This window comes from Aulonocara sp. 'chitande type north' Nkhata Bay, linkage group LG16, assembly GCF_057382095.1.
Source record: "Aulonocara sp. 'chitande type north' Nkhata Bay isolate Kocher_YH1m ecotype deep benthic linkage group LG16, A_spYH_male_GT1.1, whole genome shotgun sequence".
In the NCBI taxonomy this organism is placed as follows: Eukaryota; Metazoa; Chordata; class Actinopteri; order Cichliformes; family Cichlidae; genus Aulonocara; species Aulonocara sp. 'chitande type north' Nkhata Bay.
In genome coordinates, this window is record NC_141359.1 from 37,717,910 (window position 1) to 37,739,440 (window position 21,531).

Consider the following 21,531-nt stretch of genomic DNA (forward strand, 5'->3'; position numbering starts at 1 on the left):
TTGGAGGTTTCCAGGGTAGTCTGAACCACCACCAAGGCAGTGAGTATTTTTGTAGGTGTCTGTCTGTCAAGTGAGTGTCAAATTCAATTTGATATATAATCATTTAGGCATGTAGGTGTGGTGGTTAGCACTGTTGCTTCATAACAAGAAGGTCACAGCAAGAGTTTGACTACATCATCTGAGCCAGGGCCTTTCTGTTGGGACAGTCCAGAGACATGCAGTCAGTGGAGTTAGCTTAACTGGTGATTCTTATTTTCCCATGAGTGTGACTGGTTGTCTGTCGCTCTATGTTAGCCCTGTGTCAGATTGGTGGATGAGTGGGTGTACCCCACTTTTGTCCTATGGTAGCAAGTTTAGGCTCCGCCCCCCGGGACCCTGATAAGGATAAGTGGAGGAGAATGGATGGCTCACTGTGTTAATAGACCTCTCTGCATTGAATCATACTTGTTGTCCACAGCATGTCTTTATCCTGTCTTCCTTCTCTCGCCGCAACCGGTCGCAGCAGATGGCCCCGCCCCTCCCTGAGCCTGGTTCTGCTGGAGGTTTCTTCCTGCTAAAAGGGAGTTTTTCCTTCCCACTGTCGCCGAAGCGCTTGCTCGCAGGGGGTCATATGATTGTTGGGTTTTTCTCTGTATGTATTATTGTAGGGTCTACCTTACCTGAATTAAATGTTCAATAATCTTTACAAAAAACCCCTGAAACCACATATACTCAAAATTGAGCCAAATTTTCATGCAAATCTGACCATAATCCTCCTAAAATACAGTCAGAACTAACCAACCCCACAGTAATGACTGTTTACTCAGGATTAAGAAATCACCTCATTGAAGGGCGTTGCTGCTGGTGCGATCCCATCACGAGACGGTCTCTATTCTTTGACATGAACTGAATTGGCAGTACGGCTGCAACTGAAGCTGTTTCCAATGTAAACAAAATATAACATTTCCTTGTTTTTAAAATCGAATTTCACATTAAAGAAAAGCAGCGAATGTCCACATTTGAGAAAGTGGAGCCAATGAAAATTCAGCACCTTTGCTAAATCACACCAGCGTTCACTTTGTGATGAAAACAGTTCCTGCTAATGTTTTATAAGTCAGAGAATGGATGTTAAACATGAAGCCTGCTGTTTTTATAAGGTTATTATCTTTACACTGGTAATGCCTCACTGTGAATACAAAAACTAAGCTGAATGCCTGCTGTGCAAATATAATAGACTTTTCTTTCTCCAAAATGTTACAAAAAATGTTTTAGAGACAAAAAACTGATGAAACTAAAATTGGAGAGATGCGAGGTGGAAAAGGGAGAGAATCAACCTTTTATTGTGTTTCAGACTTTAATATCTGACAGTCTGTCATTTATCATTATGAAGTGCTGATAGTGGGAGTGGAGAAAGGTGGAGAAAACAGAGGGAGAGAGTTTCAATATGAATTTTTTATTTGATGGATTTTATGAGGAACTGCATTTCAGAATACAGTCAGAGTGAAGGTTCATGGAGGAGTGAGAGGATTGAAAGAAAGGCCAAGTCAAAAAGGCTAGGCGAGAGATAATGGTATTCCTGCACCCGAACAGCACACAGACTTCTGTTTGCAGCACACTGTAATCTATTCTCCACTACAGCGCGTGCATAAGAAGCTGTAATCCAGAAACAAAGCGCCTCAAATTTTAGCATTCTGCTTGACTCAACAAAGTCGCCCATGCAGTTTCAGTCTTTTGTTTCTTTAAACCTACACATACCTTTTGATTTTTGCCTTTCATACACACACAGTCATTTTTTCTCTGTTTTTCTTTACTGTACGCACACAAACACGCATGCAAAGCTCTGAGGCTGGCTGCAGGTGTGGTCATAAATCATCAGAGTGAGCGGCTATGATTCCCCTTAGCACCAGCGAGCAGGGCTGCTGGGCCAGAGAGAAGGCTGCGGTTAAATGGCCGCGCTTGTTTCCTGTGTCCATCAAGGCCAGAAGGACTCACTGTTCAGCCTCTGGGTGCCAACTCACTGCAGAGCGCTGACATCAGTTACGCAGAACCACAAAAACATCTTTTGATCAGCAAATCGACGCTCACGTACAGCCGCAGTCAGATGAGAAGAAAGCATAATTCACTAAGACTAAATTACTGCACAAAGTTTTCAGATGCATTTCAGATTTTCCCTGCTTGTTTAAAATTTCAGCCAAGGTTTAGTCATCCTCATGTGTGCAATGAATAGACAAGTTACAAATTATAATGTAGGCTACAGCTAATATTTGTTCAAACTCTAATAATAAAGTCATTTTGAGCTTGATGTCTCAAAAAAAGTGGAACGGGACCATGTTTACTGCTGTGTACCACCCACGTTTCTTTCGACGACAGTCTGTAAACATCTGGGAACCTACGAGAGCAGCTGCTGGAGGACTCTAGCTGCTTCTGTGTTCTATCGTTCATTTCACGTGCCAAATGTTTTCGGTTGGTGAAAGTTGTTCTGGGCTGCAGGTAGGCCAGTTTAGGACTCACACTCAACAAGACATGCTGTTGTAAAAGGTGTAGTATGCGGTTTAACATTGCCTTGGTGAAAAATACAAGGACTTCTGTGAAGAAGATGTTATCTGGATGGGAGCATATGTTGCTCTAAAACCTGTATATAGATTTCAACATCGATGGTGCTTTTCCAGATGTGCCAGCTGCCAGACCCATAGGCACTAATTCACCCTCATACTATCAAAAATTCGGGGGTTTTAAGTGGGCGTTGATAAGTAGCCAGATGGTCCCTCTGTTCTTTAGTCTGGAGGACTCCATGTTTTCCCTCTTCTAATCTTATTTATATTCAGAGGTGCACATAAGTGGTCCGCATGTGCGCATTCGCTGTCAAAATAAAAGACGTGCGCCAGATAAGAAGTTGCAACGCGCGTTTGCGTACATATAAAAGGCAGTGTTTTTGTCCACTAGAGTGGGATTTTCACAGCATATTCTGCACCACATCTCTGTGCGTTCCTCGTTTTGAAGCCAACTCACCTCCTGCAACCACTTTTCTGAGAATACGCGTTTCTTTTGCGGTTCGGACTCCTTCTGACACCAAAGTAACTGCTTAAAGGAGTTTGCTTCTTCGACATCTTTAAGAGTTCTAAACAATTGTCTGTCCTCCTCCAGAAAATCGTATGTACGCAAACACGTGTTGCAACTTCTTATCTGGTGCGCTTCTATTTATTTTTATTTTCAGCGAATGCGCACCTGCGGACCACTTATGTGCAGCCCTGTTTATATTGCACCAAATCACAACAACAGTTGCCTCAAGGCGGGAAGGTAAAGCCCCGACAATAATCCAGAGAAAACAAACAAAACACCAGCGATCATATGATTGTTGATGAGGATTTTTGAGTTCATATGTTTAATAAGTTTACAAAATGTGCTAATTGTTGGCTTGTAAATCTTAAAATCTAAAGCTTCTCTTATAGTTTAGGCTTTTCATTTAGTCACAGATCTTCTTTTTCTCCGACTGTGTTTAACATGACAAATAAGGACATAAACAGTTGTTCAAACCACAGATGTAACGGCACAGAACTGGCACGAGATAAAGTGGAGAATGAGATAGGCACCAACAGCTCCCAACTCCAAGGAAACCAGAAATAAACATCTGCTCGTAATGACTTTATATAGTCTGTTTACAGCTGTGCGGTGGCACACCGTGTTGAGTTTGACACATAATAAAACGAATGCCAGAAAGATTAGAGAGCTGTGCTGCAGTCTGGTACAACAGAATGGTGGGAATTCAAAGCTATCTTGGTAAATCTTAATTAAGAACATATCTGATATGTGCTGTTGTTTTGATACGAAGTAATCAAAGGAACAGGAAAAGTAAATGTAAGCGAACACATTATTTAGCTTCATTGCTAGTCATCTGCTAGAAGGATATCAATTTCCCCGCTGATCATTAAGAGCAACAGTAATCCTCCAAAATGAAACGAGGCTGGAACAGTAATTACTGAAATGACTGAGAAGTGTTTTAGCAATAATCATCAGCTTTATAAGTTGATACAAAAATAATATGTTTCGTTGAATTGATGGATGAAAGTGTAGTAACTGCAAAATCTGTAAATAACCGACAGATTCGTTTAATCTTTTCTTTTTAACTCAAACAGATGAAAACATTTCTAGAGGGCTGCAAAAGTAACATGTGTAAAAAAAAAAAGGTTTACTTACAATCAGGTGTTCAGTGGACTACAGTGATAGACGTAAATATGAAACATCATCAGGTCTACTCCAGTTACTAGTTTTGATTGCTAAAGCAACTTGTTTGCCGGGGGGAATACTTGGAACAAAGGAAAACAAGAGTGTTGTGGTGGTGGTGTGGAAAATGCAGAGAACCAGAAAAAATAGCAGATCGAACAAGGCTGAGAGTCCAAAATGAGCAATCGAAGACGAGGGGGAGGAAGAGATGAAAAGAAAAAAAGGGGGGGCAAGGATAGGGAAAGAAAGTGGACAGAGACAAATGGCCATGGGAAATGGCCGGTGCAGGCGAGCCTGCCTACGAGACAGCCCTCTCAGCAGCCTTAACACTGACTGATAGGCTCACCAGGCAGCGCCACCGTCCCTATCCATTCCATTTGTGTCTGATTCTCCGGTTATTCTGAAATCACATTTCAAGCCACATCAGGCCGACCCAACTCACCCTCATGTGGTAAAAGGTGCTCGCAGCAAATCTGAGACCGTCAAGTTAAATGTGAAAACAGGTCACAGAATTAGATAAACAGTGAAGATAGCTCGTGGCATTAAATGCAATCCTCTGTTTCCCACATCTTTCCTGATTTGTGGTCATATTTCTATATTCTAAAACATGAGAAAGTTTACAAGATTGTAGCGAGACCAGGTAGAACGTACGAGTTGGAGATGGTGGCATTGGCACACGGACAGCTCAGGTTGGAGACAAAGTTCGAGAAAAGAGGCTGAGATGAGGCTGAGATGGTGCATCCACCAGCAGAGCTGTTGAACATGGAGCTACCAGAGTAGGAAGATTCATAGATGTAGTGAGGGAGGTCATGTGATTGGTCATGATGGCAGCACTGTGGCGACCCCTAAAAGGAGCGGCTCAAATGAGGAGGAGATTCCAAAACAAAGTTTTTCCATTTTGACTCCTTTTTTATAGCTTGAATTTGATAATGTCGCATGTTAACTACCTACAAGATCTAAACTCATATATTATAGTAAACAGGTTCATGAGGTTGAAAACATTTCCACGAATAGATGCAGAAATGAGACTTACAAAATAAATTTAGAGAGGGACAGGAGGAGGAAAGCAGGGATCGTCGTTAACTGTCCAAGTATGCAGTTAGATAAGTGAGTGCTACTGTCGCCATCCCACAATCCCATTACTTTCCCGAATAAGACTTTGGCAGGCTAGTGATTACCTCAAGGAAGAGTGAATGAGGAGGAATCTTAATAGAAACAGGATCGGTTCTCTTTTCCGTACAGCCCCGAGCCTCTCCCGCTTCCTGAGGTGATGTCTCCAGGCACTGACCAGGTAATGCAGCGTAATGGAGTACACGTGTGGGCGCCGGTGGCCTAATGGAGAGGGGTCGCGGGAGAAAGAGGAGTGCCTGTCATCCCGCCTGATTGAAACTGATGGGCCAAGGTAAAGGGGGCACAAGAGTATGGTCACCCAACATGGCCCTGCCTGCCTTATCAGACAGACTTGGACATGAACACACATACATGCACACTTTACTTCAGAGCCCATTATTCAATTTGGCTGTTCTAATGACCAGTGAATTAGGCTGCCAGAAGTGATTTGCCTCCCGAGCCCTGCTGCTGGATGTACATGTTTTCCTCTGCTCTGCATATTAAGAGGCAGGCATTCGGACACTGACGTCCTCTGAGCCTCCAGCGATCGGGGAATTTATGCACCTGGATGAGGATAGTAAAAAATGGGCTTCATGTTTCCCTCCCAGTTTTTAGACAAGAATCAAATACCCACTTAAAGAATGAGTAATGCTGTCTGGAACAACTGACACAACACGAGTACACAACTCTGAGGTTACAGGATCATAAAACTGCTTTGGTCTCATAATAAACAGCATGGAAAAATTAACCTACGGCAGATCATTAGCGCAACAAATCTTTGCCCCGGCATGTTTTGTTATTGCTATTATTACACTGATCATTACTGGATGGATTAACAGCTCCCCGATGAATTACTCGTGATTTTTGGTGGTTATTATTCCATTAACAAGACTGCTTTTAAGTATTTTACAGCGCCCAGTCTTTTCCTAAAGCTACAGTAAACCATCAAAATTCAACAGCAGTTGATTCTGTAATTATTTCCTCAGTTACATCCTCACATTTCACAGCACGGGTCACAAGCATGGTCACTAACTACTATCACTGTATGTGGGTTTTTTTTTCTTTCAAAAAACTTAAATTACTGATCTTAGTTCCCACATGAAATTTGGATTTTTAATAAGTCCGAGTGAATCTTTACACACCCACCTAACAGTATAATAATAAAACAACATAATGTTGAGATGGGCCTGTTTACCTTTAGCTGTTCAGCTAAGGCTTCACTCACACAACCCTACAGACCGCTCAGTGACCCACTGACAACCACCCTGACTGGTTGCTGAGTGACTGTTGGAGGTTGCTGGCTGTCAGTGCTGGACCACAAACCTCCTTGTGACTGCTTTGATTGTTGATGTCTGCAGACAAGTCGCCGTCTCCAAAGCAAACTGCAGACAAGTTTTTTGGGGCAGCACCGTACCCCTTTTTGCGATCACCAGCATCCTTCAGCAACCACTCCCAATCAGTCTGGGACTACGGTACTCTGTGGTTGTCTGCCCTCTAAACCTGTATCTGCTTATGATCGCTGATTATCATCGTCAATATCCTCCATGTTATATTTTAAAGATTTACCATAATTTGCTTTCTCTTCGTGCTACGAGTCACAGTGAAACTCTGCAGTGTGCCCGTCTCTTCTAAGCAGCACCACAGTGAAAGCAAAAGTGTAGGAAGCTGCATCGACGCAGCCCCGTCGCTCTTAGAGTGCGTGGTATGGTGGGTACGTTACCCAAGTGCAGCAGTAAATCCCCCCCACCCACCCATCCCCAGCGGGCTGGTTGCCAGCTCTAAACAACTTTTTTGGCAGCAACTCTGGAAGCCAAAGTCCGCCAAAGACACAATAACCGTAAATACCATCATATGGACTCATTGCACACAGTGCTTTTATAGATGGAGTGGTCACCGTGGTAACACATCATGCTCACACCACCTAGATACTTGCAGTTTGCTTCGTATGTGCACTGGGTGAAAAACTGTGCTGTCAGTCTTTTATAGATTCCTTAGGTCCAGGTATCAGGTTTCATATTAATAAAACTTCTCTACTTTTGCTTTCTTCCATCTTTTCAAGGTTGTTGGGTGGCTGCCTCTCCTCTTTTCACTAGGAGCTGTAAAATCTATTTGACAGCTCTGATTTATGACACAGCATAGGTACCGAGCGCCTGTGGGGAAGGGAGTGTATGTTTGAGTGTGTCTGGAAGTGTGCGAAGGCGTGGGCGTGTGAGCATGCCCAGGACCACCACTGCTGTGCTCAATGCTCAAGCACCCAACAGAGCACACAGGTAGGAGGGGACTCACACGCAGACACAAACGCCCGTGTCTATCTGCTGTATGTCAGAGTTTCTACACTGACATCAAGTGTTGATAACATAGATGAAAATTAAACGACTGCCGAAACGGCTAAAATGATTTAAAAAGTTTCTGTGGACAAAGCTCGACAAAAACCAACAACTAAGGCAAGAAAAGTTTTAACAGGAGTTCAAGAACATCCTACAGAGCAGTAAGAACTCACCGGTGGTTCCTTTTTCTTCGCAGCTGTTTACTTCTGAAATTTATCACTTGTTTTCCCTGCTCCAGCCTCTCCATCTCACCCCTCGCACAAGCCTCTCCTCCGTCCTTCTGCTCTCCTCGCCTGGACGCCCAGGGCGCTCAAACCTAACACCGTTTGTCACATTCAAGGCCGGGTTAGGGGATCCTGGAGAGAGCGGTGAATGTGTTTGTGTGTTTATATGAGGATGAGGAGGTCTGGAAATAAATGCAGATTTCTCCTGTCATCTAGCAGTTGAATTTTTACACCGCATGCTCGGTGCACTGACGGACACTCGGGAGAGGACGAGGTTGTAAACCTCTGCTGAATGAAAAAGGTCCTGACAGGTGACAAAGGGAGGGAGAACGTGTTTATACATCCCTAAGAGGATGAGAGAGGTGGGAGGAAAGAGAATGGGGGAGGACAGATGTACAGTCCAAGGCCCTTTACACAAAGCAATATGAACTGCGATGGAGCGCTACATGTGGTACAAATCTAATGTTTAAAATTAAGCACAGCGCGTATTGCTGGCAAAGATTTCCATATAACACATTTGTTGGCAAAATCGCATTTTCATCACTACGTCTTGTTCCATTACCTCAAAAGAAATTCCTCTACACCTATGACATGGAAGCAGCAGAATAACCAGCTGCAAAAGCAACATTTCACTATCCATATCATTTAAATGAAAGGCGAAGCTGAATCTATACGAATGGAGTTTTTCTGGGAGGTGATGAAGGGAGCCGACGCAAATCCGTGTATGCATCTCTGGGGCTGTGAAGTGTCTCTGCGCCTGTTAAACACACCTCGGCGTCTTGTGCAGGCTCACTACAATGTCATGCCGTTACAGTCATTAGTAGCATGCTAATCAAAGCTAATTACACTGAGACAGGCAGACACAACTCATTTCTTATCGTGACAGAGTGCTGCTGTGTTTGTGGCGCTAAATGAGGCACCGCTCATAATCAACAGTTTCTTTTTATTGTTAGGTAAATGGATGCGACCGCGTTTCCTATCTGAATTCCTCTGCCACCGTTGTCAAATGTTAATCAGTTTGTCGGAGGTTTTTCGCAGGTTGTAAATCAATTCTTTTGTGTGCACACGCAGCTTAGATGAATCTAAAAGGAAATCATTAAGAACGCACGCTTAGTATTTGGATAGTGACTTTTATAAATGGCAGTGAGAGTTACTCATTTTAAAACAAGTAGTGGGAAAATTAAAAGAGATGATGCCGGTAAATGACGGTATAAAAAGCAGGAGAAGAATGTCTTCGTGCAGAGGACGTAAGGTTATCTAAGAGGAAACGAGTGGCGTTGCAGGCAAAGTCTCTTCCACTGCGATGGATAGCAGGCGTCAGGCAGTGCAGAACCCCCCTCTGCCCCCCTATTCAAGTTGCAAAAGCTCATTTTGGAGATTTTGCTGGCACGGCAGAAAAAGGCCTCTGTTCCCCATTTTCCATATTTCATATACGGCCCATTGGAAAGCATCGTCTGCGAGTGTCATGGCTTGGCACATTTATGAGAGATGCATTGAAGAACTTATCACTTGGAAGATATGCTTAAGTTCAGCATTTTGAAAGTCACTGTGCACTGTATTCACTTACAAAGCAAAGGGACATTTACATGGTGAGTAGTAATGCTATAGGTAAATATGAGCTCTACGGTGTGCGTCTCCAGCTGCTGCTTGCCGCGAAAAATAACCAAGAAATACATCACATCAATACGATATAAAGAACAAATGTGTTCTGCAGATTTATTTCCACCGCAGACATTTTGAGTTGCGACTGTGGAAAAAATCACAGGTGTGTCTGTTAACAATCATTAAAGTCCTCTCGCTACAGAATTACCAGAATCAGCTGAAATGCCTGTAATTCACACCCACCAGCACTCCGGGCTCATTACTGACTTATTACCTATAGTCTGATCACACATCCAAACTGAGCCTTCATTTGATCTCAGCTTCACACCTGTAAAGTTTCCTGACAGCATCGACACATTTATTGAAAATAAAAAATAAGAATAAAATGACTGAAGATAAAGAACGCCTGCTAACATACTGAGCACCGACTGTCTATGTTTTTTAGCTTAAAGAGAGCTTCCCCACTTAGTTGATGTTGTCAACAATAAAGATCTGAAAACACAAATTTCTGCATATTATTTTAAGGTTTCATTAAATCAGTTTATAGAATCAGACTAAACTATTCCTGACCCCACAGCAAAGCAGTTATTAGAGAGCTTAATCTCAACTAGGCACTGCTACATACCTGCAACTGCACATATTTCAGCAGATGCACCAATGCAGCCAGCGTTCACGTCACACAATAAATGTAAGCACTTAAACTGGATGCAGACCTTACTTATACATTGTAATATTATTGTGTTTTATGCAATACTGTCTACAAATTCCAGTAGAAAACGACACCGGGCGTCATTAGAGCACAAATTCAATTCAATTTCTTTTCTTCTCAACAAAAAAAAAGTAGATAGCACCGTGTGCTGAATGCAAGTCGAACCTTTAGAGCGACAGAAGCAGAACGTACGTTTGAAACCGAGCTACAGGAGGATCATTAAGAGGCAACAATAGACAACCATGAAGGGGTTTTCTGTCATTTAGACTAAAAAGACTTTTCTCAGTGTGTGCAGACTTTGCACGATAAACACTTTACTTCAGTCTTCAATGAGCTTTGTTGCACTTGTGGGGGAAAATTACAGGTTTATCCATCTTATTATGTGGCTGAGTCCAGAGAGCTCATGTAAATCCCTACACTCACTCAGTCACAAACTGAAAGGACTTGTATAAGACCTCCTCAGCAGGGCATTTCTTTTTACATTTGTTACAGATAAATAACAAAACTGGCTCAGTTATATTCAACAGTTTCAGCCGTCTGTCACACTTACATGCTTTACACTGACAGTGGCGCAGAGCCAGCGTTAAGGTCAAACGCCATCAAGTTCCTCTGTGACGAGTCCAAAAGTCTGCTGTGAAAAGGTTTGAGGGTGTAAAAAACCGCCGCACAAGAAGTAGACACGAACTGTGTAATGACAGCTGAGGAGTCAGTGCACGTAGGTGTGGTGGGGGCGCGTTTTAAACTGTGTTTGCTGTTGAAATGAATGTTTAACGACAGTCTCCTGTTACACTTTTTCTCCAAATAAAAAAAATGCATTTTTACCAAAACTGGGGATTTAGACGTGATATTTCCTTCAGAGCTGGAGTGTCAGTGTGGGTTAGTGTCACAGACACGTGCGCACTCATGCGGCTGACCCTAATCGGTGCTTGCATTGACAGAAGGAAGCCTTCGTGTGGAAGACAATGATCTACTTAAAACGGACGCTCCACTTCATGGAGGTGCTCTGACGATTCGGCCCTCGCTGTCGGGGAAACCGAGCAGTGAGGTTTGCTTGACTCGCTGTCAGATGATTGTCGCCAGTGAGCCTATAAGCTCATCTCGGCTAGCATTAGCCGCTAACCCGTGGGACACTCTGAGGAACTCAAGAACTAAGCAACTTATCGGGAGGCTTCCAGTTCAGGGCATTAGAGCTGACTAAGAGCAAGCAGGGCAACACTGGCCCAAAGTTCTGCTTAGTCGTCGCTTTCCTCAGTCTGGTGTAAAAAAGTGCCACTTTCATTTCCGTGGTGATAAGGGAGAGCGAAAGGCGGGAAACAGACCTGTGTAATACTGATGGACGGAGTCACTGTGCGCGAGCGGGGCCCGAGTGTGCAAATCGGAGGCTAAAAATGCAGCATCAGCAGTGGTGGATTTACTCTGGATGAATGGACTTGACTCGGTGAGGGGAGCAGGGCGGGGGTGCGAAGGGCGGTGGGTGTCAAAGCAAGTGGCTGAGACACGGCTAATACTGCCAGTGAGCTGTGGCCACCTAAGTAATTACTACCTTTGCTGTTAGGCTAATCCCCAGAGCAGAGCAGCAAACTCAGGGGAGAAAAGCTTCGGAGCCTCCGGGGCTCCCGTCACTCGACTTCAATTACACAGAGACGCGGACCTGTCTCACCCAGAGAGAGGGAGCGGGGAGGATGAGATACAGGGCAGGGAAGAAGCCGCCTATCTGCTTCAAATGCATTTAAATAATTCCTCAGAAACGTTCGGTGAACTACGCAGGGAGGACAAACTCCAATTTCAGATTCAGATTACGCTAAGAAAAAAAGAATAAATAATAAACAAGAGGACAGTCACATTATACAACAACAGAAGAACGATTTCTAATGCGCTCTCTATAAATGCTGCTCTCTCCTGTATGTTCATAAAAAGGTAAACACTGAAAACAATAAAAAGAAGGATTTGAATTGAGCAGGATTGGTTTTACTGTTCAGGTATACGTGTGAAATTTCTTCCATGCTGACTAACACTTTGTGCAAACATATAGTGCAAAAATATTTAAAGAAATGTAAAGGTTTGGTTTGTGACATAACACAAAAATGAGAGGAACAGTCACTGCTCTAAAAACACATTTGAAATCTAATCACGCATCGAGTTTCGTCGGAGCAGGTGAGTTAATAAGGCGTGCTTGATTTTAAAAATTCAACTCCGGAGAAACAGTTTAAGCTTAAATCAAACACAAATGCACGGAAACAGAAACAAAGAAAAACTACATTCTGCACACTGACTGTTTGCAACCGAGAAAGAAGAAGGGATTTCACAGCACTCTGGTGATGTTACTAATTTAAAATTTGACAGAAAAGTGAGAGTAAATGATTTATTACATCAAGTGAATAATGTTTCTCTTCCTGCTGATCTACATAAGCCAGCTCAGCATCAGTCTCAGTCTGGGAACTTCCACTCTGTGGGTTACCTTTGCGTTCGGAGCGTTTCTTGCGCCTCCTCTTGAACCTGCGTCGGATCAGGCAGTAATAGGAGCCCAGACTCTGTGCGCCGTTGGTGAGCAGGGCCATGACTTGGTGCACACTACTAGAAATTCCACTAAACGGCTGCCTAACTCTGGCTGAGCGCTTCGTTAAAACTGGAGCAAATTAAACTTGAACTCACACACGTGGTCTACCTGCCCTTCAACCTTCGCCCTCGTCCGCTTCACAAGCCGTGCACCGCTGTTTTCAAGCTACTGACATGAAGAACGCTCAACTCCACACACCTCCAGCGTTTCTTTGTTTCTACTTTAGTCCTTCCCTCATATCCAAACTCCCTCTCTCTCCATCCCTCCCTCCCTTTCCTCCTCGCTGCTTCTCTCCTCTGTTGACTCCATGTCTGCCCTATCAGTAGTCAGAGAGGGGAGGCGATGGAGTGGAGGAGGAGGGGACAAGCTGAGGAGAGAGACTCATGTTTTCATATGGATAAGAATTAACACACAGACCAAAGGCAAACTCTCTACCTGTGTAATCCCAGCTCAAAGTAACTGACACATCCTACAAGCGACGCCAATGTCATCCACTGACTTCCTCCACCCGCTTACCAGTTCATCATACCGTAGCTTTCTGTGCTGTGTGAGTGTAATAAGAGTCTATGTTTAACTATATTCCCTCTGCAGTGAAAGTAAGAGTGTCGGCTCAATGCATCTCCAGTACATCCCCCCGTTTCTCTCACACACACACAACACACTCAAACATATGACATTAAAATAAGCTCATATAAAAAAGTTACAACTGCAATATTAAAATCATCCATTACTTGTCATCATACCCACCTGTCTCCTTCTTTAAGATTTATATTTTTTGTATTCCCCAATAACGAGCAAGCTCACCACTTGAGAGGGTGAGAACTTAGAAAGAAGTACTCTGCCTCCCTCTAGTGGCCATCTCGTGTAATTGCAGTTTTGCTGGGCCCAAACCACTTTTTTAAGCCACAGAAAATCAAACAACACTTATGATGGGAGCGCAAAGTTATGTTAGCTTTGTTGACAAATGTAATACAATTCTATCCTGGGTACAAACTCAGTATAGAGACAGACAAAGAAAGGAAGGAAGGGAAACGGCAAAAACACTTACCTGTGGCTGCCGTGCAGTCTGTGACCGGTAAAATCTGCAGGAGAGACAGAGAACACTTTACTAAACGACAGCGCTGACCAAGAAGTGTCTGCCAAAGCTCTTTTAGAGACGCAGTGCAACCAAGTTAGTGGCAGACAACAAGGAAATATGCACATGCTGGACTCATTCTTTCAAATTAGCCGTTTCCACATCAGCTCATCTTTCCCCACATTGTTCCAAAGAATTCCTGGATGGTTACCTAGAGCCACTCTTTGGATGGAACATGGGCTTAGGTGCCTGATCCCATTCATTTAGCTAAAAAACACAATTTTGTCAGTCGCTGGACTGTTTCAAGGCTTCCTGATATTTTATTTGGCAAAAACTACGCCCTTATAAGGAAATGTGATCCCTGTAATTGGTACACAGATCACTTATCTTAGACTGCAGGAACGGTAAGTGGTCAGCTGCGTGGTTTTTTAATATGTTTCTTAAACGGCTGGAGGAGAAAAATCATACTGGTGAAACCAAATAATCTACAAAGCTTAAACCCGCTGATCTCACATGCCAATGTAAAAATGTAAAGACTGACTGCATGAAAACGTCTGAGTGGGTAATCAGATAAGGCAGATCCTGTTAGCATTATTCATTCACTATTATAAAGGGATAAATAAGCCAAGCACAATAAAGCCTGATCACGTCAATGCTCCAGACAACCTGCTAAATCTGTCAGCCATTAAATTGGCTGCTAATGCCTACAGATAAATGTGGAACGGCATGTGTGTTCTTGATGCTGTTGTCAGTTTTTTTGAATAATTAATAACTACCTCGTGTGATTGTTTATTAACTGGAACCTTAATAAACAATCACCCCATTTTCACCCCTTCAATATGTTAATATTTTCTATTAACAGCTTTTATTTTCTTTGGTATGCATGCGTACAAGTGCTTATTAATGCAAATATCTAATCAGCCAATTACACACCAGCAACTTTTCAGTACATAGACACTGTCAACACGTCCTGATGAGGAGATATTTCTCCTGACTGTTTCAAGCAGATAAGAAGTCAACTGTAGCTAAAATAACCACTCATTACAGCAAGTATGCAGAACAGCATCTCTTAACCTTGAGGCTGATGGCCTACAGCAGACCACACTGGAAACCACTCCTGCCTTGTGTCAACAGTTCAGGCTGCTGCTGCTGGTCCTCTTATTATCAACTAAACATCATCTACATGCCACAGCCTACCTGAGTGTTGTTGCTGACCATGTTCATTCCTTTATAACAAGATAAAAAAAAAAACCCTCCCCCATGGAGGCTTCCAGCTGGATGTCACGTGTCACAAAGCTCAAATCATCTCAAGTTCACTGTATTCAAATGTCCTCCACAGTCACCAGATGTTGGGCAAATAGAGCACCTTTGATATATGGTGGCATGAGAGAGCCACATTGTGGATGTGCAGCCAACAAATCTGCAGCAGCTGTGTGATACTGTCATGACAATGTGGAAAGAAATCTGAGGAATGTGACCAGGACCTTTTTGAATCTATGACACAGAGAATGAATCCAGTTCTGACTGCAAAAGGGGGCCTGAGCCAGTACAAGGAAGGTGCACTTAATGAAGAGTCCAGTTTAATATAAAGTATATAACGGTAAGGCAAAAATTATAAGAAAAAATGTAATGTCATACATGTAATGATATAATGCGATATGTAATGTGTAATGATGGGAGGTACAATGTGATATTAGAGTCCAAAAGGTACTGGATGTGTGAGGCTAAGCTCTGAGAGCGTTGTAGACAATTCAGGGTTTTTTTGTTCTGTTCAAAAAAATAAACAAACAAACAAACAAACAAACAAACAAAACCCAGCAAATCTCTGACATCACTCTATCCAATATATCTGTGAATGGCTAATATCAGCTACTAGTAAAGGCCAACTGAAAGGCTCCATCTGAAACACTGCTACATGACCTACACTGCTCTATGAGTGCTGGGTCATCACAGACAAGGATTAAAAAAAGACATCGCAATTAAGCTTTAGCTTTGGTATATTATTGCTCTATGATGTCCACCAAACTAAAAATGACTAAACAAAAAATGGAGAGAAATATACACGTAACAGGTGAAGGAGGGTGAATGGAAAAAACAATCGATACAGAGAAAACCCAGTGAGTGAGTACATAAAGCAAAGGAGGCCAGAGGGAGAGAGAAAAGGTGAGGAGACAAGAGAAACCCGCCCGTATAAAACATAAAATGAAAATGTAATCCCAAAGTAAGCTCTTTTAACATGGGAGGCTGATTACAGCAGGTGAGACTCTTGTGTCACGGCTCAATATAAAAGCTTAAAACTGATTTATCACTTTTGGCCAGCAGTGGTTTGCTGTGTCATAGCAGGAAGGCAGCTCGCCTCTCCATGACCCCGGGTACAAAAAAAGGGTTAATAATATGGATGGGTGGATGAGTAGATGGATGGATAGATGGATGAATGAATGAGTAGATGGATGGGTGAATGAATGGAACAATGAGCAGATGGATGGATGGATGAGTGGATGGATGAATGGATGGATGGACAAAGGAGTAGATGGATGGATGGATGGACGAATGGATGGATGAATGGCTGGATGGATACATGAGTGGATGGATGAAAGGCAGGTAATGACATGCTAACAAACAACAAAGCAGAAATGTGGGGCAAAGAGGCCTGCACAAGAAAAACGGTGAACGTAAATATACTCCAGACGCAATTTCATTCATGCTTCTGTGTACAAGCCAAGCATAACTCCAGCTGGCCAAGTTTCACCACGACAGGCCGGCTACGTGACTGTTTTCTGTTTGCTTTGTTTTTTTGAACGGGAGACCAGTCAGTCCGCTTCCTTCAGTGTTTTCTGTTTACAGCGACTGTGCAAAGAGCTGCAGACAGGCCAGAAGAGACTGCGTGCACGCTCCGCAGAGGCACATGTTGTTCCACAGCAGAGACTTCAACCTCCGCTCTCTCTCTCTATTTCTTGGCATTTGGAGCACATACTGAATGGACAAGGGGAAAGAGGCTGTGGTTAGGCAGCCAGTACTTTGCGGTTGAATTTAAAGGCATTCCAAACTCAAATAACAGCCGAACTCCTGGTGGCCTTCGCTGTGGTTTGACGGAGAAACACGATCATTGACAAAAACAACCTCTTAAACAGTTTTACAGGGACAAAATCCAGGCTACTGTGGTGAACCCATCTGTTGGTTCATGCGTGCACTCACAGAACACTACAAAGCACAAAGCTCTAAAAATAAACTCAATGGGAACCTTTTTTTACGTTTTGTGTTTTCCCCAAGTCATTCTGAAGCTGTTCATCTAAACGTAAGAGACAGTTCCAGGGATGTAGAGTTCAGTATGAGTCTAGCTGCTTTACTAACTAGCCAACTTGTCCTATTATTAATTTAATTATTCCATAATTAGTCACAACAATGATGCTGAAAAAGATCTACACTGTGCAGTGCAATATAACCGAACACCCACTAAGATGGACATCTCAAAAAGCGGTCAAATGGTATGTCAACACACTACATTTACACTGTACGCTCATTGGCATTCATCAGCATGCCTCATTAAAACCTGGAACCAAACCAAAAGCCATCGAGCTAACAAGCTAGTTCAAAGCAAAAGGAAACCAATGAGCTACCCGACTGATCAACATCCGGAGAAAAACAGAAAACACAAACCTCCGAGTGCGGCCCTCAGATGCTGATGAGTTATCTAGAAAAGCTGTGCTTGTTTTTTTTCTTCACTCTCTGTCTGAAAACCTAAAGTTTGCCAATGTTTTTTATCTTTTTGCACTGAAGCAGTCATCTTACGTCAGTGTGGAGAACCAAGTGAAAACCTAACGCAGAGATTAAAGCGTGTTCTGCGGCGCTTGAATACCTGAATGTGAAGTCAGATGAAAAATGTCCAGGCAGAAGGAGCGCAGCTTCATTGCCTTGTGAGGAAGTCACGCTCCTAAAAGTAACACTCCCTAAACCTCATCTTGTGAACAGTTTGGTAAGAAGGAGAGAGAGAAGGAGAGATGGTGTGTGAGAGATTTGTAGTAGACTGACGAGGTGGGGGTGGGGGGTTTCAGAGGACGTCCTCTTACTGGAGCCCTTTGATCAATAGAGTCGGGGGCAGAAGGTGCATGGAGAATAACACGGGCGGTTCAATAGGCTTGACAGGGACAATAATTAAGTCTGAGAGGTTCAGCGTGGGGGAAAAAGGTTTATGAAAGAGAAACAGAAAATCAGTCGACCGCGTGTGATATGAGGAGTGCGTGACTGTAAACCTCAACTCTCAGTCTTCAGCCAAAAATTAGGTCAATGGCTCAGTAACCGCTGGCCACACACACACACACACACACACACACACACACACACACACACACACACACACACACACACAGTCTAGCCAGGGTCCTGATAAGCCATTAAGCAGCTACCCCTCCTGCTGACCTACCTTTTCTTGCTACTACACACACACACACACACACACACACACACACACACACACATTTTAATTAATGCATTTAATTGAATGCGTGTGTCGTATTGAGATTGATTGCGCGCCTGCCCGTAAAAAATTCATGGGAGATAAAAGCTGGATCACCATGTGCAGTTTTCTCCACGATGACAGCCTGGAAATGTTTTTGCTTTTCTTATTTGCCCAGCAGAGGGCAGCACTGTGACATGAATGTTATTATGATGCTGTATGTACACAGGGAACATGTACAGAGGGAATCATTGATTTTCTTTCTTTTATCTTTGCTTTGATGAGCATGCTGGGTGTAAAATCACCTCACGGTTTCTGCTTGCACATAAAGGAAACTCAAATCTCTTAATCAATGAGGCCGCCTCTCTTACACCAGCACCTGTCCCAGGTGTCGGTGCGTGGAAGAAGAAGAAGAACAACTTGAGTTTAAAAAGCACAAGCTGGAGCAGAAGGTGCTGACTAAGACAACACAAATGACACATGCGCAGGGCGACTGCCAGCACTTTAAAAAAGTCGCACAGACACGAAGCCAGCAGCCTGCCCACATGCTAAATGCAGTGAACTTATGTGGGAACATTTTTAACATTTTTTGGTGAAAACTCTGCAAAACTTGTTTTTTTAGTTTAGTTTTCTTTTTTAAATCAGCGTGACTCCAAAAATGTTGCACAGCTCTGAGTTCCTTTCCTCTGTATTCAGATCGATGTTGTGAGCGCTGTTCTAGGGGGAGGATTCTGTGATGCTCAACAGAAGACGCCTCAGGAGAGCACATGCCAGGCCTGTAAACACTCAGCCAGAATTCACAATGCAAGAAGATAAAGTGCTATACGTGTATATTTGGCAGCGTGGGTCTTCAAGCATGGCTTGTTATTGTTTATCAGCTTTTTTTTACATGAAAAAAAGATAAATTTCAAGGACTAGAATTCATATTAATATTACAATGTGATGTATTTTGGCCACCACAGAGACTGAGCAGTCCATCAAACAGCTGCTAGCATGAGAAGGCTGTGATGGATCATATAACTGAGTTTACACTCGATACTCCTACACTGTGACCAGGTTCTATGTAAAACTACAGTACTGGCAGCATAATAAAGCTTACAGTACAGCTGCTGTAATCATAACAGTTTTTACTGTGACTTGTTTCCACAGCATGTCTTCCTCCCCTCACCCCCAGCCGGTCATGACTGATGGCTGCCCCTCCCTGAGTCTGGTTCTGCTGGAGGTTTCTTCCTGTTAAAAAGGAGTTTTTCCTTCCCACTGTCACCAAGTACTCACTAGAGGGTTGTTGGGGTTTTCTCTGCATTGCTGTAGTGTCTTCACCTTGCAATTTGACACTATATAAATACAATTTAGGTAAAACTAAAGTATACTTGAAATATATAACACATCATGTGTTTTGTTGTCATTTTACTGTTCTTACTGTAATCTCTACCACAGTTTATAACTGCAAAAATGCACCGGAGTCCTGCAGAGTCATTAACACCACATCTCATGCTGAACAGGTACTTAATCTGCACGAACCCACCCGTGCACCCCGAATTCAGCTTTTTGTCCTTCCAAAACAATAGCAGGATGTTGCCTTTTGTTTCCACCACTTCTTCCACCGTGTGAATACGGGGAATGCTCCTGCGCTCTACATTTTAATAACCAGAAGATGAATGCTGGCCAGGGGTGGTTAATTAATTTAGGAGTCCCAGTCATGGTGGCAGCTCTTTGCTTGTTAAACCTGAACGCAGTTCTCAGCAAAACAAACAATAAAAAACAAACAAAAATAACAACAACAGCAGAGGGACAACCCATAATAATCCACAGCTAATGAAGAATAAACTGCTAAAATATTGATTTAAACATAAACACTTAAATTCCCATCTGTGCCGCCACTGTTAGACTGCACATATTTCCTTATGTTCCTCTTAAGGAAATAAGAACCTCAACACATAAATTAGATGATTTATGGTTGGACCGAAGCCTGTGTGTCCGTCACTGGTTTCTGAAACTTTGAGCGTTTTTCACGTCACTATCTTGAAGTAAAAAGAAAACAGATGAAAGCTTGCTCATTGGCTTACGCTTTGATAACCGATGTTTTTTTTACAAATAAAGTTTACGTTTTTTAATTCAATGTGACTAAAAACGAGTGACCGAGCCCATAAACTCATCAGGCAGATGTTCACAGTGTTCATGTCAGAGACCAGAGGGGACCAGAGGCCTTTTTGCAACCGCAGCGATCGACATCTGGTGCTCTTAAGATCAAATGCAGGTTTAAGGCACTTCCATGCTGGCTTGACTTTTGAGAAACAGAAGCTACGTCCAAGCAACAGAGTCAAATCCAAATAAATTAAACAGTCTTAAATTGTGCGATTTAACACAACACTGTACAGACGTTTCACATAAACATCCATTTTATTCATTTGAGGATCACATCCCACCATCGATAGGGTGTCTATCCCGAGGCTTCACGAAATCCAGCACATTTACAATATCGGACATGTTACTGTACAAAACTGCCTACATGTTTACAGCGACTTGATGAAGCGCTTGTCAGATCCAAGAAAATGGATGTCAAGTCTGCAGGGGACTCCCTGAACTTTCATGTTTGTTGTGCCCTTCTGATGAGCCTCCACTGAAGCAGATGACAAAGCAGCTGGTAGCTCCATGTGCATCAGAGGAGCCAAACGGCCTCTTCACCTTCGCCAACAGCGCGAGTCACAGTGACAAAAAAACTGCATGTATTGTATGGGAAAAATTCAAATTCAGGTAAAAACACGACACGCCGCTGCAAACCTCACCAGCATCAGCTAGATAGCACCAAGCTTGAGTGAAAACACTGTGCTGTTAGTGAGAGACAAAAATACTGGCAAGATGAGAGCAGAGATGAGCGAGAAGGAGAAGCCAAATGAGAAGGTGGCTGCCTTCGCTAAAATTAGAGCCTAATGTGAGGGAATACACATAAAGGAACACACACATCTACCAAGTACCACACAACAGCTCGTGAATTCTCTATAAACAAACCAGATAGCTAAAATAATCTTCTGACTTCAAGCAGCTTCCAAAACTCTAAATACTCACTGGATTTAAAAAAAATCATTTTATCAGCTCCTATATTTTACTGCTCAGCTCATGAAACGGGAGTCTGGTTCTTCTCTAAATAAGAAGGCCCGTAAATAGGAATGACTTTATTCTTCCTATGGGAGTTTCCTCTAGTTCCCAAGCCTACCATCAGCTCCCACTACCGGGTGTGGTCCACTGCTTACCCAGGCATCCAATCTCTTTGCCT

At 43.0% G+C, this 21,531-nt stretch overlaps 1 protein-coding gene across 4 annotated transcripts in view; it reads right to left on the bottom strand.

Annotated features, from left to right (window-relative positions):
- The window catches only part of adarb1b (adenosine deaminase RNA specific B1b), a 129,269-nt gene that overhangs the window by 35,702 nt on the left and 72,036 nt on the right, over positions 1 to 21,531 (bottom strand). The window contains exons 1-2 of one of the 4 annotated variants that reach the window (XM_086265539.1): positions 17,661 to 17,681; positions 13,778 to 13,811 (exon numbers count right to left, since the gene is read on the bottom strand). Coding sequence is in view for 1 of the 4 variants with exons in the window: in XM_086265537.1 (XP_086121663.1) it covers positions 12,631 to 12,730 (100 nt within the window). In the remaining 3 variants the exon portion in view is untranslated. Of the gene's footprint in view, positions 1 to 5,378; positions 5,403 to 12,630; positions 12,951 to 13,777; positions 13,812 to 17,660; positions 17,682 to 21,531 lie in introns of those variants that run through there. The other 3 variants (XM_086265538.1, XM_086265537.1, XM_086265540.1) reach the window with 3 other exon arrangements.